Source organism: Lathamus discolor, chromosome Z (assembly GCF_037157495.1).
Source record: "Lathamus discolor isolate bLatDis1 chromosome Z, bLatDis1.hap1, whole genome shotgun sequence".
Taxonomy (NCBI): Eukaryota; Metazoa; Chordata; class Aves; order Psittaciformes; family Psittacidae; genus Lathamus; species Lathamus discolor.
The window spans coordinates 83,646,521-83,663,001 of NC_088909.1; the positions used below are offsets into that span (position 1 = coordinate 83,646,521).

Below are 16,481 nucleotides of genomic sequence, written 5' to 3' on the forward strand. Positions count from 1 at the left end.
ACTCAGCTCTACACTCTTCAACTGGCTCTTCTTTGCTCCGCCCTTCAATCATTAACATTTAAAAAAAAAAAAAAAAATCGGAAAAGTTACTTCTTTGTTCTTGTGTTTAGATTATGAACGAGAGAAGACTGGCTTAAATTCACTGTCTTGAGGTGACAGGAGAGTACAATGGAGCAGAAATGTTGTCACAGATGACTCACAGCACTCACTGTATTCAGCAAACAGTGCTCTGGATATGCTCCACAGGGAGTCCCAGTGACACTCCCTGTCAGGAAGGACAGTTTGTTAAGCAAAAGAACTGGAGCCTATCACAGAAAAGAAATATGGATTGAATAAGGGGTACTTCACAGACAGTGGAGCTCACAAAATTAAATAAAAATATGTATTAATTTGCCATTCAGAAAAACTTTCATGACATAAAGCTACAGACAGTTGGCAATTCTACTGTCTCTTTCAGTTATTTGTTTTACAAGAGGCTTAAGCAAAGAAAAGCTTACTGTTAAGTCTACAGTACCAGAAAACCTGCAGTAAAATGAAAATCTTAAATATCTGTCATCAAACACGAAAGGACTATTCAACACTTACACAGTCTGTAGTGAAAGACAGACACCCCAACACAGGAATTCAGCATAGCTGGCTCTCTCCAGTGACAGAGAGAAAGTCTAAACAAACAGTTCAGCTATGCAGCTTTTTGAATAACTAAATGTACAAAAAATTAACTCTACCAACACACATTTTGATTCTTGTAACATTCTAATTGTCACTAAAAACTCATATGATGTCGTCAGCATGTAAGTCAGACTTGCAAAAAGTGGAGAAGTTGATTTATATTTGGAATGGGATTAATCACAGTAGAAACTACAAACTACAACAGAAATGAGATAAATAAAGCTGCAGAAAACTAGCTTAAAGAAAAAAGGCATTATGTTTTTAAGGTGACCTCAGAGAAAATACGGCTGAAAGCTTTTAACTCAAAGAAAGGCTCTGCAGATGTAGAAGCATACAACTAAGGATGCAGAACTGCATTCTTATGCAGAACACATTTTCTTACCTTCGTATTTCTTCTGCTTTATAAAACAATCCAACAAAATATTGAAAGTGAAATTATCTAGAAAAATTCCGTACTGAACCTGAAGAAAAGACAGAAAAAACAGTGTGAAGATCTGTTTTTCCAAGTCTTCCCAAGCATAGTACTGCAGGTTATCAGAAAGAGGAAAACCACACCATTGCACACTGACACTGTGTGGCACCCAAGTAACCAAAGGAAATTAGCACAGCTTCTGTGATGTAGGCCTTCTAACTTCTGATGTACTGGCTTTGCTTTGGCACTTTATGTGAGCCTTTGGGACCAGGAGGGGCACTGCCTATCAGGTTTTTATGCTTCTGCATCTAGCATGTTTTGGACACCATACTGTTTAAAAACAAAATTCTTCCTGGGAAAGAAGATAAAATTCAAGTGCAACATTAATTTTTGTTTTGGTAAAGAAGTATCTCAACTTAAACCACAGTCTACAGGACCTGACTGCAACAGAGATTCCAGGTCAGCCACATTTTCTCAAAAAAGCTGATTAAATACATTCATGACTTTTCCCTGTAAAAATTTACCTTGTTTTTTAATGTGTATAAGGCTTTGTCTTGTGCACCATATTTTAAGCACTGTCTGATCCAGGTATGGATGGTCCAGTCTCTCAAGTACCAGCAATTTGGACTATGCCGAAACCTAAAGAAAGATAAATGGTCCAAGTTACAATATGACTCTTTGTTTTCACAGAAACAAACTCTGTAATGAACAAACTATGAGTTTCAGAACTCTGCCTTTCATAATCTCAAACATGTCTCTACCTGGTTTGACTTCGCATATTTCTCCAAAGAACTCCAGCTAGCCCCTTAGAATAACTGAAAGAAAACCTAGATCCACTTTGATAGTACATATGAAGGTGAAATCATGCCTTTTCACAAATGCATAATATTTTAAACTTCTCACTTTCCAGGAAGTGTACTGCTTTTCCCATAGAAAGATAAATACCATAAACCAGTAACTTGGTATTCCTATGAAAGCCAACTGAGATTGCTATGAACACTGTAGTGCTTTTTAACCTTGTCCTTCTGATTATGTCACATTGTATCCTTGCTGATCTCATCAAAGAGCAACACTGCTTTATGACTGATGACATAAGCAAGTATCAAAATTACATCAAAATACAGATCGGTCTGAACTTCAGAGCTGGTGTAATCTGGTGTCTCTTACCCCCTCTAACTCATGCCTCAGTTCAACTACTTAAGAATTCTTTGTACCTCAGCACAGGCCATCCCTGGGCTTCATTTGCTTTAGAAATGCTTCATCAGTGAGACATGCCTTGTGCAAGGAAAAACTGCTGGAAAGCCCTCCCCTGCACCAGCTGCCTTGTTCCCAACTGATGCTTCTTTAACCTGTTCTGATTTGCCTCATGCCACGGCTTCAGCAGTCTTCCCAGGCAACCTACTCGAGTGCTCAAGCAATTTGTACGTTTAAACACTCTTCAGTTCAGCCTCTTTTATTCCATCCTTATTTAGACATATACACTTCGCTTTGTATTTGGGTAAGTGGTGACAAAAAGCATATGGAGCTTTACCTTTGGCAAAGACTCAAAAAACAATTAAGAGCCAAGTGGTAGGAGTTGCTGTCGTGGTTCTGGGCTGAATTTCACACCCCAATGTGAAGAGATGCACGTAACCCTTCTCAATTCAAACTGTACGCATGAAAAATGGGCTCACTCCCCAGCACTTCCTGTAGAAAATGCCAGTGACTGAGCTGGGCTCATGTGCAGATGCTTACAGCCTCCAGCCAAGCTGCAGCACCATTTGGAGGCATTGGCTCTTCCATATGAGTGAGCATGCCTTCCAGAACATTTATCAGATTAACATGGCCACCAACATTCTTTCCCCTTCAGTGAATCTCCCTGTATTGCATCCCATGGCTAAGGCTACACAGATGACCAACCCTGGAAAATTACTGCAGCCCAGAAAGCCTTCAGGATGCAGAAGACATTTGTGCCAAAACCCTGCTAAATAACTACACAAAGTCTAAATATATGGGTTTGTAAGTAGCACATGAAACCTCCCAATTAAATTAGAATCTAACAGAAAAAGAAAAGCATGCTTTGAATATTAAATTACAAACATCCATTTTGTTGCTCTAATTGCTTTCCATTTTCTTCCCACTGGAGTTCACATATTGGTAACAGCAAGAATGGATATTTGCTTTCATTAAAGTTCTGTTTCAATAATGCTTGCAGGAAGCATCTATTACAGGCATTTGGACTTAATCATATTTTAATGAAACAATTATCTAATTGCTACAGACTGTTTCACCAGCCATTTAAGATGGGTCAGAATGCAACACCAGCACCCAGCAATAAAGCTGCCCGCACCTTTTAAAGTTGCTTCATTAAACGGTTAATATTGTTTCACAAGGGGAAAATAACAGACTTGTCTTATAAAACCATGACACCGATGCTCTCAAAGACTTAGGCCTTTCTTTTGATATAATCTTTGGCATCCTTCCTGCTAAATGGTTACACAGGAAGGAAAGAGACATTAAAAAAACACCCCAACAAACCAAACAAAAACCCCAAAGGTTTTAATGGGTTTGAATACTCACTTTTTTCAGAGCTATTATTTATTCTCTTGAGTACACCACAGTGAAAGTGAGCACTCCAATACCTCCTGCACCTTGGAAATGCTACAGCCAACTGTAATGGTGAAATGCTTCTAGGTTTCAAAGTCAAATTACACTTTAACAGTAAAGGCTTAACAGGGATGTGATGAGGTCTAGAAAGAGGATGAAATTGGTCCTCAATCAATGCAAGTTTCTGGAACTGAGATGCACAAAATTCAGAGGCATGTTATAAAAATTATATAAAACAAAGAAATCTTCACATGGATTTTGTAGGGCTGAGACTGATCTGAGAGTGTGTGTGTGATAAGATTTACCAGTTGTAATTACTGTATGCTACTATTAAGATCTTTATGCTCAGACCAGGTCCTCATTGTGATAGGTACTATGTAAATAAAAAGCATTCGGCTTCTCAGCCAAATAACTTCCTAGTTAATTCTAATAATTACAAAACAGTTGCCTGGGAATGAAGACAGGGGACTGGTGCCAAAATTTTTCTCTCTCCATGTCAACAAGAATGCAATGCATATGCATGTACATGATCTCTCAAGACTACATACTTCCATTAATCCATGATGCGGTAGGAGAATTGGAAGTGAAAGGGAAACAGGCACATTGCCATCTTCAGTTGTTTCTGATCCACAGAATGCTGGGTTGAGCTCTGTCTCTCTTCTACTAGCTAAGAATAGAAATCAACAGAGTATCTGTTTTTATAGATAACCTAGACAAACTAACCAAATATTATGGCAGACATTTTTATTTGAGAGGGAATCAGGGAAAAGAGATTGATGGTCATTTTGACAAGCATTAATGTTATCATGCTTCTCTTATTCCACAAAACACAAAACAGGATATAATTAAGCAAGGCAGTATGTTCAGGACTGATTAACAAAACCAGAAGGAAACTAGAACAACAGAAAGCAGAGGATTTACAGTGAATTAAATATAGGAAGCCTGTAACAACTGCTGCGTATTTAATGGAAAGATCAGGTTGCCCTGCAGATGTTTGCTGCTCAAACTATTTTTTCTCAGAATTAATACAAAGCTAAGAAGCACATGATTCTTACAACGTGTTCAGAAAAGACGAGTATTAGAGGAGCTCCCAAAGTGTCCCTGTTGGTATACTTTAATGTTAATGACTAAGGAATCAATATGGTCATCCTTCCAGTCATTGAATGGAGAACATCTGTCCCCACAGGGAACAAGAGCATGTGTAAGAAAATGAGTTCCTAAAATATCAAAGTCATTGTGAACCTAACAGCACACAGTGCAACGGTACTAGAATTCCTCTTATTTTGGAAAATTATTCAAATTACATAGTCCAGAAACTTGATTTTTCATTAAACCACCACTTTCTACTTGCAAATTACTATAACCTGGAAGAGATACAGTGAGTGTACAGCCTCAGTACAAGGCAAGCAGGACATTTTTATCCAAGTAAGTGCACAGTCTCTCTTGCTCACAAACTGGCTGCCACATTGAGCTAAGAATACATTTTTAGTTTATTAATTTCCTGCATAAGGCCCTGTTGCTTATTTACAGCAGTGCTGAAGTACTCATGCCGTGTTAAAAAAACTGAACAATGGAGAAGTTTATCAGATGCTGAGAGTGCTTATACTTACAGAAATGCATGGCTCACTTCTGCTGGTGCCCTCCCACACTGCAGAAAAGCTGAGTTGCTTCACTTCTTATTTTATATGGTCTTCCGAATTTGTCTGGTGCCATCAAGTGGTGATACACTCTAGTGCTGCTTTCATATACCTTGTACTCTCAAGGAAGTAATACATCCACCCTGAGAGCAAAGAAGCACCAAGCAGCTGGACTGTATTCTTTTCCCTAGGTTTGGTATAGGGGAGTTCTTGTTTTGGGGACAATCACAATAAGGAAGATGGGGAAGAAAAATTTTCTGGATTACAGAAAAGCAAATTCTGCATAAGTTGTTACTTCTACTACCAGGAACAGCTCTCCTGTACAGAGTAAGGCAAGCTCGGCAGATCTGTTCTAATTCTTTCATAAGCTGATGACAAGCTGCCATTTTGGACTATGTGGCTTTCTTAAGGGTCGATCCAATTCCTGGTACTGCCAGAAGCTATCCTTGTGCAACACACTATGATTTCTTCCCCTTCCCCCTCTCCCCTCCCCATCTGTGAAAAGGGATGAGTTTCTTTCCTTTCTCCAAATTTATCTAACCTAATGAGGAAGTGTTTTGTAATGTTCTACAGATCCAGTACATAGAACTGTATGATCTTTTAGGTGTCCAGATTTCTCCAAGACATTCTAAATTTCACCTGCATTGTGCTTTGCTGATTTTGCATTACCATATATAAAACCAACTCCATAAATCAAACCTCTTGATAGCAGCCTTCCAATATCTGAAGGGGGCCTACAAGGATGCTGGAAAGGGACTTCATCAGGGACTGTAGTGATAGGACAAAAGGTAATGGCTTTCAGCTTGAACAGGGGAAGGTCAGGTTAGGTGTAAGGAAGAAGTTCTTTACTGTAAGGGTGGTGAGGCACTGGAACAGGTTGCCCAAAGATGTGATAAATGCTCCATCCCTGGCAGTGTTCAAGGCCAGGTTGGACAGAGCCTCGGGCGACATGGTCTAGTAGTTAGGCATCCCTGCCCATGGCAGAGGGTTTGGAACTAAATGATCTTAAGGTCCTTTTCAACCCTAACCATTCTATGACTTGATGATGTTCTTCTCTAATCTTAAATTTTAGAGATTCCTGTACATCTTCTGCCACATTGCAAAGAAGTGGAGAAACCAGCAACAGGACACTGAACAATCTCCATTCTTTCATTATATACATTCTTTCTAATATACATCACTTAGATGCATTATTGTACTTTCCTCAGAGTTAAAAATAAAAAGGTTTCACATGCTGCTAGTCCCCTTGTAGGATCTAGTTCAGGAAACGAGCAAACCTACCTAGTGGTATGCACTGTAACAAATTTCTTACACCTATGCTTCAGATCTTCATTACTTCTGTTAGAACTAGAGAGAAATACAGGTTTGCAAATTGATTTGCTTTAATCAGGAAGGGAGAGTGCCAGATTTCTTCTCATCCACTTAAAATTCTAGAAAGTCCTGAAGCAAAATGTAAGGAGACTTAAAATGAGTAAGTATCATAAGAAATATCTCTGTGAGCCAGGAAGCTCTCTCAATGGAATGAATCCAAAGCCACACTATGTTTTGCACAAGTCACAGGGCTGTGAAGCTCTTTGGCAATGCCATGTTTTTTAATTCCCAGGCACATTTTTTAAGCCACAGTGCATAATGATCAAATGGATTCCAGGCAGGCTTAGCTTGGAAACTGAAAAGCTAAGGAAACGTCACCCAAAACTCCCCCTTTGTTTGTCATTTCAAGCCATAGGTCTTGGGAAAAATCGTCTGCATTTTAAATTGCCCCAGAGGCATTGCTCATGTGTCAGCATCAAAGGCAATGGCCCTGTAAAAAATCTTTGCTGATTGAAATTTCTTTTAAACACGGACAAAACTTCATTTTTTCCATGTTCTTTGCCTGCATCTTAGCCTACACCTTTCTTTGTATGCATCATTTTAAAAAATTCATACATAAACATATCAGTCCTATAGCAAATACCTCACGCATTAACTGACTACACTCAAGCGAAAACGGAGGGAAAACTTTTCTTCTGTGTTGAAATAAAAAACTCAACCAGCGCACATAGTGTAAGAAATCAGTTACAAAAAGCAGTAACAGGACAGGTTTAGTAAAATAAACAAGTCAACTGTAACAGAGGATAGTGTAATGCTGAGGCAGAATTGTGCTTCATGTGTAAACATGAAGAAAAGCTGTTTGCAAATTCCCTGAAGAAAGCTCACATTGAGCCCTTATTCTGTTTTAATTTTATTGACTTTCCCCAATCTTTGATTTCAAACTAATTTAGCTTGATTGCTTTGGCCATCTCCACATGAACACCTGCACAGTGTCTTTCATGCAGGAGTTGCACAGACCTCTAACATCACTGATGAATATGGCCTCAGAACAGGTCCAAACGATCAGGTTTTAGATATAGGTTTTTTTTATAGTTTTTTTGACTGTGCAGAAGCACAGTCAAACATCAAGGCTGAACAGGAGACATAAAGAATACTTACAGTATTGGGTCTTGCTTTCCACTTATACCACAGTCAGCTTTTATATTCTGTCTCAATGTTGTAGGTTTACCTGTGTCTTAAATCCTTACGGCCCAGATCTGGGAGAGGAGATATTCTGCGTAGAAGTACATACTATACAGTCATTTAGAAGGTCTCAGGATATCAACTTGATAACCACCCTCTCCTAACAACTGAACAGACTGAATTCACCATTCAGTAATCTCAGGGTAGTTACTGCATTGCTCAAAACCCCACTCCTCCACCAGAAAACAAAGCTGCACTAGGCCTCTTTCCAACAACGACTATCACACAGAAACACACCACATAGTGGCTAGGATCTAGTTTATCCTTTACTGACCTAGATACTGTGCCAGCCAGTTATTATAGTTGATTAACAAATGACAAGCTGAATTACTGATACAACAAGCATTTCTGCCCATTGTTGTCAATCTTTTGTATCACTAAATGCTCTTCTTCCTTTTGATAGATTTAAGGCACCTTTGTGAGCAAAACACAAAGAACAGCCTTGTTACATTAAAAAAGATAAATAGTATCATCAAATAGCTGCAAGGTCCTAGAAAAATGTTACAGATTTCAAAACAATGTATGGATGGAGAAGCAGTTTACTGCAGCACAAAAGAAATGCTTTGCTTGTATATATGCTTATGTATATAGTGTTATATATATGCTTATATATAATTTCTCCTATGAGGAAAGGCTGAGAGATTTGGGGTTATTCAGCCTGGAGAGGATTCCAGGGAGGCCTTTCAGTTCTTAAAGGAGCCTGTAAGAAAGATGTGTAAATACTTTTTTGCAGGGCCTGTTGCAATAGGACAAGGGGTGATAGTTTTAAACCAAAAGAGCGGAGATTCAGGCTGGATGTGAGGAAAAAGTTCTTTACAATGACAGTGGTAAAATACTGGAACAGGCTGACCAGAGAGGTGGTGGGTGCACCATCCCTGGTGCATTTAAGAGACATTTAAGGCCAGGCTGGATGTGGTTCAGGGCAATATAATTGAGATACCCCTACTCATTGCAGGGGGATTGGACTAGATGACTTTGAAGGTACCTTCCAATCCAAACTATTCAATGATTTAAAAATAGACATGAGAACTACCACAAAACTAACGGTAGCAGATCCAGAGACTACAGCAAAGTCTGAAGCAATTTATTGGGATTCCTGTCTCTGAAAAGTACCTGAATTATTTATCTCTCTTTCCATCCACAGGCAGTGAACATACCAGCAGCTCTTCTAACCTTCTGCCACGAGGTTACACCAAGCAGCCTTCGACCCCTCTAGAATCATTTGCAAAGCAGAGGAGGAATGCTTCAAACAACTTGAACAGAGAGACCAGAAGGTGGAAGGAGGTGATCCTGCCCCTCTACCCTGCTCTCATGAGATCTCACTTGGAGTACTGTGCGCAGTTCTGGTGTCCTCAGCATAAAAATGACATGGAACTGTTGGAACAAGTCCAGAGGAGGCCAAGAGGATGATCGGGGGCTGGAGCACCTCAATATGAAGACAGGATGAGAAAGTTGGGGCTGTTCAGCCTGGAGAGAAGAAAGCTGTGTGGAGACCTCATAGCAGCCTTCTGGTATCTGAAGGGAGCCTACAAGGATGCTGGAAAGGGACTCTTCACCGGGGACTGTAGCGACAGGACAAGGGGTAATGTGTTTAAACAGGGGAAGGTCAGGTTAGATATAAGAAAGAAGTTCTTTACTGTGAAGGTAATGAGGCATTGGAACAGGTTGTCCAAAGAAGTGAATGCTCCATCCCTGGCAGCGTTCAAGGCCAGGTTGGATAGAGCCTTGAGCAACACAGCCTAGGGTGAGGCATCGCTGCCCATGGCAAGGGGGCTGAAACTGGATGATCTTACGGTCCTCTCCAACCATAACCATTCTATGATTCTATGATTCTGTAACTTAAGTATCCCACAGACTTGGTTGGCATTACTCGAACCTTCATACTAGTTAATTCACAACCAGACTGAAAACACAATGCCCAGGCTCGCTCTCTGTCCCTAGGAAAAATCTGTCAGACTGTGAATGTTTCCTAAGAAGTTCCTCTAGCCATGTAAATTCAAAATACTCCAGAACTATGCACCTCCTGGCAGGGCACCAATGGAAGTTCACTTCTCAGCATAACATGAGTCAGTATCTTCTGTATCAGCTTAATTGAAGATAGTCTGTATGCCTCAACTATCATGACACCAGTGACAGGCCTTGTCTAGCTAGAAACTACAGGTCTTAATACTCAAAAAAGGGAATCATTTTGCTTATTGTTCTAAGCATAATATTTAAACAATACAGGTTAAAGGTAAGGTTGCCTGCTAGCTCACTAAAACTGGACACCTGGGGATCCCAATGTTACTGGTAGAGGAAAGAACATTGTGATGGTATAAATATTGCTACTAAGAACAAGTGGTAATGCCTGGTTTAGTTTCACGCAGAAAATAAAACTGGATCATTCTAGCAACATTCTGAAGTTTTATTCCAAACACAAATTACGAAACAGGCAACCCCAATTTTTTACTTTACTGCTTTATGGTCAATACAGAATTATAAGATGAACCACAGGGGAAATCTGCTTTATTTCTCAATGACAGAAACCAAATAAAGAGACACTTTAACGTAGTATTTTTATTTTTCTCCTCCTTTTAGGATAATGGCATCTTGTTACTCCACCCCCCGTCTCTCCCAACTCCCTCTGGAAAAGCCAGGCAGGAAAATCAGATTTTATTCTCATACACATGAAGAATACATAATACTGTCACACTAAAGTGAAATTCAAAGAGCAATATTTAACAAGAAAAAGGAAGTATTTCCATAATAATAACAATAATAAAACCCCTAAGATTTCCCCAAACTATCAGCTGTAAAGGATACAGCTCCTAGGATTTCAGTTAAAAATACCTCTGAGCTTACAGTTGAAATGACTGGTTTTGAATATAAATTCCATTAATAATCTAGTGATTAAATAGAGTACCACAGCCTAAGGAAAAGGCAGGGAATGATGGGGTGAGCTGTTGCTATAGTGATTTTCATAAGATAATCTTTAGCGCTTTTCCTTGTCCCCACGCAATCACAACAAAGTCTAATTTAAAACCAACTCTTCAATTAATTATATTTTTTCTTTATAACCTGGCATATAAAAACATATTTAGAAAAATTAAGAACTATACAACACACTCTATTTCTTGTTTCAAGGAGATTTTTGAATCTCATCAATTTTTAAGTGTGTCAGGCTAAAGCTTGCTGCATTAAAGCTTGACAAAGGAGCAGTTCTGCAGGAATATTTAACTAACTGATTAACACAAATACTGTAAAACGTGGCATATATAAGTAAAGTACTGATTTGATTGTTACCATTTTACTAGTCCAGTTATGCTCACCATTACTTCAGCTAATCCTCCACCTGTCTGAAAGCCGGTACTCAAGTTAATGACTGCATTCCTATTTCAACATAAAAAAGAAACATTTGTGAAAGACCATCTGTAATCCATAATGGCTGAAATCACCTTTGTACCTGGTTCACTTTGCAGAGTGAGAACAATCCCCTGCTGAAGGCTGCCAGAAAGACAGTTTCTAGGGGAAAGCTAGTCCCTACTACCTGCATATTTGGAAGTTTAAAACCTGCTAGGTACCAAAGAGTACTTGCATCAACAGGCTTTCTTCAACATGGATGTCTGTAAATTTATGTGATTTTAGGGAATAAATTGCTTCAAAGCTAGTTAGATGTTTCATTTTTAAAAATAAATGACTACAGATGTTTTACAAAACCTCCATCTTAGCCATCAACTTTTGCAGCGATGCCACAGGGAAGCCTGCTTTCCAGTAACTATTAAATAAGCTGAACAGAGATGTAGCACAAAGGGTTTTCAAGCTGAGAAGACAGTGACTCCAAGTTTTACTGTCATTTGGTGTCAGAGGGAACTGAATGGGACTTAGGCCTAACATTTAAGAGATCTGCTTCTAGCACTAAACTTAAACTATGACAATAACCCCCTTAAATGTTAAAAAGGAACACTTTATGGCTATGCATAAAACTGCTGTCCACAAAAGCCAATAATGATTTATTATTTTAAGGGCAGGGGAAAAAAAAACAGCTTGTAACTAGACATTGCTATTACAGTATTTGCGAACACCAACCTTTAGCAGTACCCAATGTACAGCCTAAATTTAACCTGAGACAAAATTAACATAATTTTGTCAGAGACCTAATTCATAAGAGCTAGAGTCTGCACTGTAACAGGGTTGCATTTTCTATTTATTCCACTCAAATTCTTTATGCTTCATAAAATATCTCCCAGAAATACATCACACGCTAGCTTCAAACTACTGTAATATTACACCCACTGACGTAACCCTGACACTTTTTGGCTTGATCACAGTTGAACTTGCACACATTACAAGCCATGGATTCCTCTGTCTTGAGTATCAAAGGCTGCAATAGAGAAGCACAAGAGCCAAACAGTTTATTCTGCATATTTGTTGGGTTTCACACCACATGCAACCTAAGCAAAAAGGAGGTGCTAGAAAGAGACTGCTGTGGGAATACAAATATTGAATGGATCCCAGGTGTCAACTTTAGCAAGGGAAGAACCAAACTTTACAATTGCTTTCAAACACTTCAAAAACTGGATTGGCACAGTTCAGGTTTGTCCTGGTTTAACCCCAGCCAGTAACTCAGCACCATGCAGCCATTCTCTCGTCCCTCCTTTTCTTTCCTCTGGGCAGAACTGGGAGGAGAATCAAAAGAATGTAAACCCCACAGGCTGAGATAAGAACAGTCGAATAACTAAAGCTTTGGCACAGGCATTGTAGGCAAGGCAGGAAGATGGGTTGTCATTTTACTCCCATGTGTCTGCTGCCATTGGATTCAGCCCTGATCTGCTCACTCCCTAATGGAACTAAGTAGAAAGCAGGTGATTAGGCTAAAGAACAGAGTATTTTTCCCTTTTGTTAAATGAAAACAGTAGTGAAAGAGGAGAGATGAGAATTAAATAAATGACAATTTAAAGAGGATGATCATAAAGTTGACTTTAGAGATTTAAGCCAGCTTTACATCCACCCCAATTCTTGGAAAAAGATACTACTCATAAAACTGCAAATATGCTTGCCAACAGTTGCCAAAATCCGTGTGCTTTCAGCTTGACAAGCTCCACAGTGAAGGGGGGGGACTCATCAAAATCCACACTAATTTTTCAGCAAGAGAAAGAAGGAATGTTTATTGTGTCTACATTTACAGCTGAGAAAACGAGTTTCTACCAGCTGCTCCAATTTTAACAGCAAACCCAAGAAAGCATTCTTTGTTGGCTGTTTAAGTGCTCCCTAAACTAGATCCTGGGTCAAATCCTCACCTGATCCAAAGAGACAACACACGGCTCCCCAGCACCCAGGGACCTGCCCAATCTAATGAGGACCTGGCACATCATGCATATTCATGGATCATTAACTAGAGTAAGTCTGGGAAGTTAGGACAACTCCAGCAACTTTTAAGGATATGCAGCCCACTATCCCACAAAATCGGTCAGGGTGCTGAACACAGAAACCAATTGCTGAGAGCTGCTGCAGTTAACTCCTGAAATTACCAACTCCACGTTTAACAAAGCCCTTCAGGGTTTTAAACTGATTGTAGCAAAGGGGAGACAGAGAGGCAGCTAAAAAGCCTGGGGGCGTTCTCCTTCAGGGAAAGGAGACACACCAGAATTTTAGGAAATACATATGGGGATGCAAAAAATAAATAAAATAAAAAAAAAAAAAAGGAGAAAAAAAAAAAAGGCAAGGAAGAGATTATTCTACTGAGGAATCAAAGATTCACCAAGTAAAGGACAAATGCAGAAAAAGAGGTAACAGGGACTCTGCCAGAACAGTCACAGGTAGCTGAGCAGAGTGATGAGAGTGCTTTGTACAGAGAAGCACTGAAGATGCAGCTGGCCTCATCGCAGCAGACAGTATAGGTATGTTACCTGGAGCATGCAGTCATGCAGCTTTAAAAATAGCTCACTAAAGCAGCATTAAAATAAACAAAGGAAAAAACCCTAACCAAAACTCAAAAAGTAGGTGACCTGAAGAACCATTTTTTTCACTTTGCTACTGGACATCTTACATTCAGAAATTTGCACTTTTATTTTCCATTTCTGGAAAACAGAGAGAGTAATAATCTCAGAAATCACTCCAGGAAAATGTTAAACTATGACCTTTACTTATCAGAACCTCTATTTAGTTACAGCAAAGCATTGTTTTGTGGGTCTGTTTGCAATATGAGCTTCTTCTCCCCTTAGGGAGGGAAACACTTTTTCACAGGCATGAATGTATATGTAGAAATAATCAGCCACAGAAGCTGAATAAACATACCTGCTTATTTTCATTTTTGTTCTGTTCTCCAATGTTTCTGGGTATTTCTGAAGAACATGGGAGTATTTAGAAAAAATGAACCACCAGAAGGAATCAAGCAATGGAAGCTGGCTTTTAATTTTTTTTTATTACTGGGGGCAAAAAGAAATCTACAGCCTGATGGGTATCATCAAGGTATCTTCTCAATGTCTCGATAACTGGTTGTTGGCCCAACATTTAAAGTCCTACAGAAGCATAAACATCCACTTCTGTAAATAAAAGAAGCCAACTATTTGAAAACTAACATTCCCCATCATTTAAAAGCTAAAGACAGATGTATGCTAAAGTAAGTCTCTCTTGTCCCTGTCACGGTAATTTCAATTTTGTTGAGAACCATTTTGTCTATAATGGAGTATAACAGAACAAAAAAGATCATACCTGTGATGCATTATTTCATCCCTTACTGTGGTCATTATGTTTTTTCCATTTCCAAAGACTTTCACTTTCTGGAACCTGCACATCTGCTACCTGTTACTACATAACTATGCAGCAACATGCAATACAACCACAGTTACTCACAAATGCAACATACACTCTGCTGGATTCTATTAGTAAGTGGAACATCTTCACTGTTACCAAGAAAGCACCAGTTCAGTAAGATCATGTAGGCCTTTTTTACATGCTTCATCAGACTGTATCCATCTTACACATACTGTGGAACACAGCAAGCTTATAGACAACAATGATTTGTTTAAAGTTAAGATCATACATATTTTTCCTTTTACAGAGTAAAATCAGGGGAAGTTCTCACTGAAAAAGCACATGAACCTTGTATCTCATATGAGTTAACACAGGAAAAAATATTTTAGTGCCTTTCTCCTTTTGTCCATCAGTCTACATTATAAAATTTACACGACTTGTCATCATTCAACCATACTGACAATCTTAATAAAGGTGGTGCAGAACAGGATTTCTCATGTAATGGAATGTCAACAGAGATGCCTTGGTTCCAGCTCTGCTTCCATGCACCCTGCAAGAGCTGATACTGTTTCCATGGTAGAGCAGTGTCATAAAACTGCCTGTATAGGTATTAATAGCATTCGTAACAGTCTCCCGGAGAAACTTTAATTCAAACATTGCAAAGAAAAAAAAAATGAAGAAAAAAAAAATCTATATATGGACAGATAGATACCAATCCCCTTCAGGCTAACCTACAGTGTAATATGGCATGGAATGTTTCAAAACATTTTTTCACATTCTTAACGGATCTCCAATCCCACTTTCTTACAAGCATCACTTTTAGTTACAAATAAAACAATTAAAACATAAAATTCTGAGTGAACTCAGGTACGTAGATCAGCTTTACAACATGTCCATTCAACCCAATATGTATTATCAAGACAGCAGTTGTGACAGGCTACACAATTCTAATACCCAGTATCAGAACACCAGAGAGCCAAGACCACTTAATGCATGTATTTCTCCTCCAGCTCCTAACTTACATTTTTCCAGAATAAAACTGACAAAGTCAAAACCATGTTAGAATCATAGAATCATAGAATAGCTAGGACTGGAAAGGACCTTAAGATGCATCTAGTTCCAACCCTCCTGCCATGGGCAGGGAGGTCTCACCCTAGACCAGGCTGCTCAAGGCTCTGTGCAACCTGGCCTTGAACACTGCCAGCGATAGAGTGTTTGCCACTTGGGCAGCCTGTTCCAGTGCCTCACCACCCTCACAGTAAAGAACTTCTCTTCCTTATATCTAACCTGACGTTCCCCTGTTTAAACCCCTTACCCTTGTCTTATTCCTACAGTTCCTGATGAAGAGTCCCTCCCCAGCATCCCTATAGCCCCTTCAGACACTGGAAGGCTGCTATGAGGTCTCCACGCAGCCTTCTCTTCTCCAGGCTGAACAGCCCAAATTTTCTCAGCCTGTCTTCATATAGCAGGTGCTCCAGCCCCCTGATCATCCTCGTGGCCCTCCTCTGGACTCCTCCTCCACCTGCTCCATGTCCTTATGTTGAGGACACCAGAACTGCACACAATACTCCAAGTAGGGTGTCATGATAGCAGATTAGAGGGGCAGGACCACCTCCCTCGACCTGTTGGTCATGCTCTTTTTGATGCAGCCATGAGCAGCCTGATTGATACCACAGAAAACTATGGCTAATGGCAACAAATCAGCACCGTAACTTATCTTACAAATCTCTTTTACTACTAATTACAGGAAAATACTCAAAACCACTGTGATATCTTTACAATTCCTAAGAATCTTTCTGCCTGATCTGTAAGCCTTTTGACTTTATTTATTCCCCTGTCTTAGGACATTTAAACTGCTGAGCATTTTAAATACATGCTGGTTGCAATAGCTC

The 16,481-nt window shown here is 39.4% G+C and overlaps 1 protein-coding gene across 2 annotated transcripts in view; it reads right to left on the bottom strand.

Moving 5' to 3' along the window:
- The window catches only part of MRPS27 (mitochondrial ribosomal protein S27), a 53,290-nt gene that overhangs the window by 15,010 nt on the left and 21,799 nt on the right, over window positions 1-16,481 (bottom strand). Inside the window, exons 5-7 of one of the 2 annotated variants that reach the window (XM_065661926.1) lie at window positions 11,140-11,226; window positions 1,606-1,720; window positions 1,052-1,130 (exon numbers count right to left, since the gene is read on the bottom strand). In XM_065661926.1, coding sequence (XP_065517998.1) covers window positions 1,052-1,130; window positions 1,606-1,720; window positions 11,140-11,226 — 281 coding nt within the window. The remainder of the gene's footprint in view (window positions 1-1,051; window positions 1,131-1,605; window positions 1,721-11,139; window positions 11,227-16,481) is intronic. The other variant, XM_065661927.1, reaches the window with a different exon arrangement.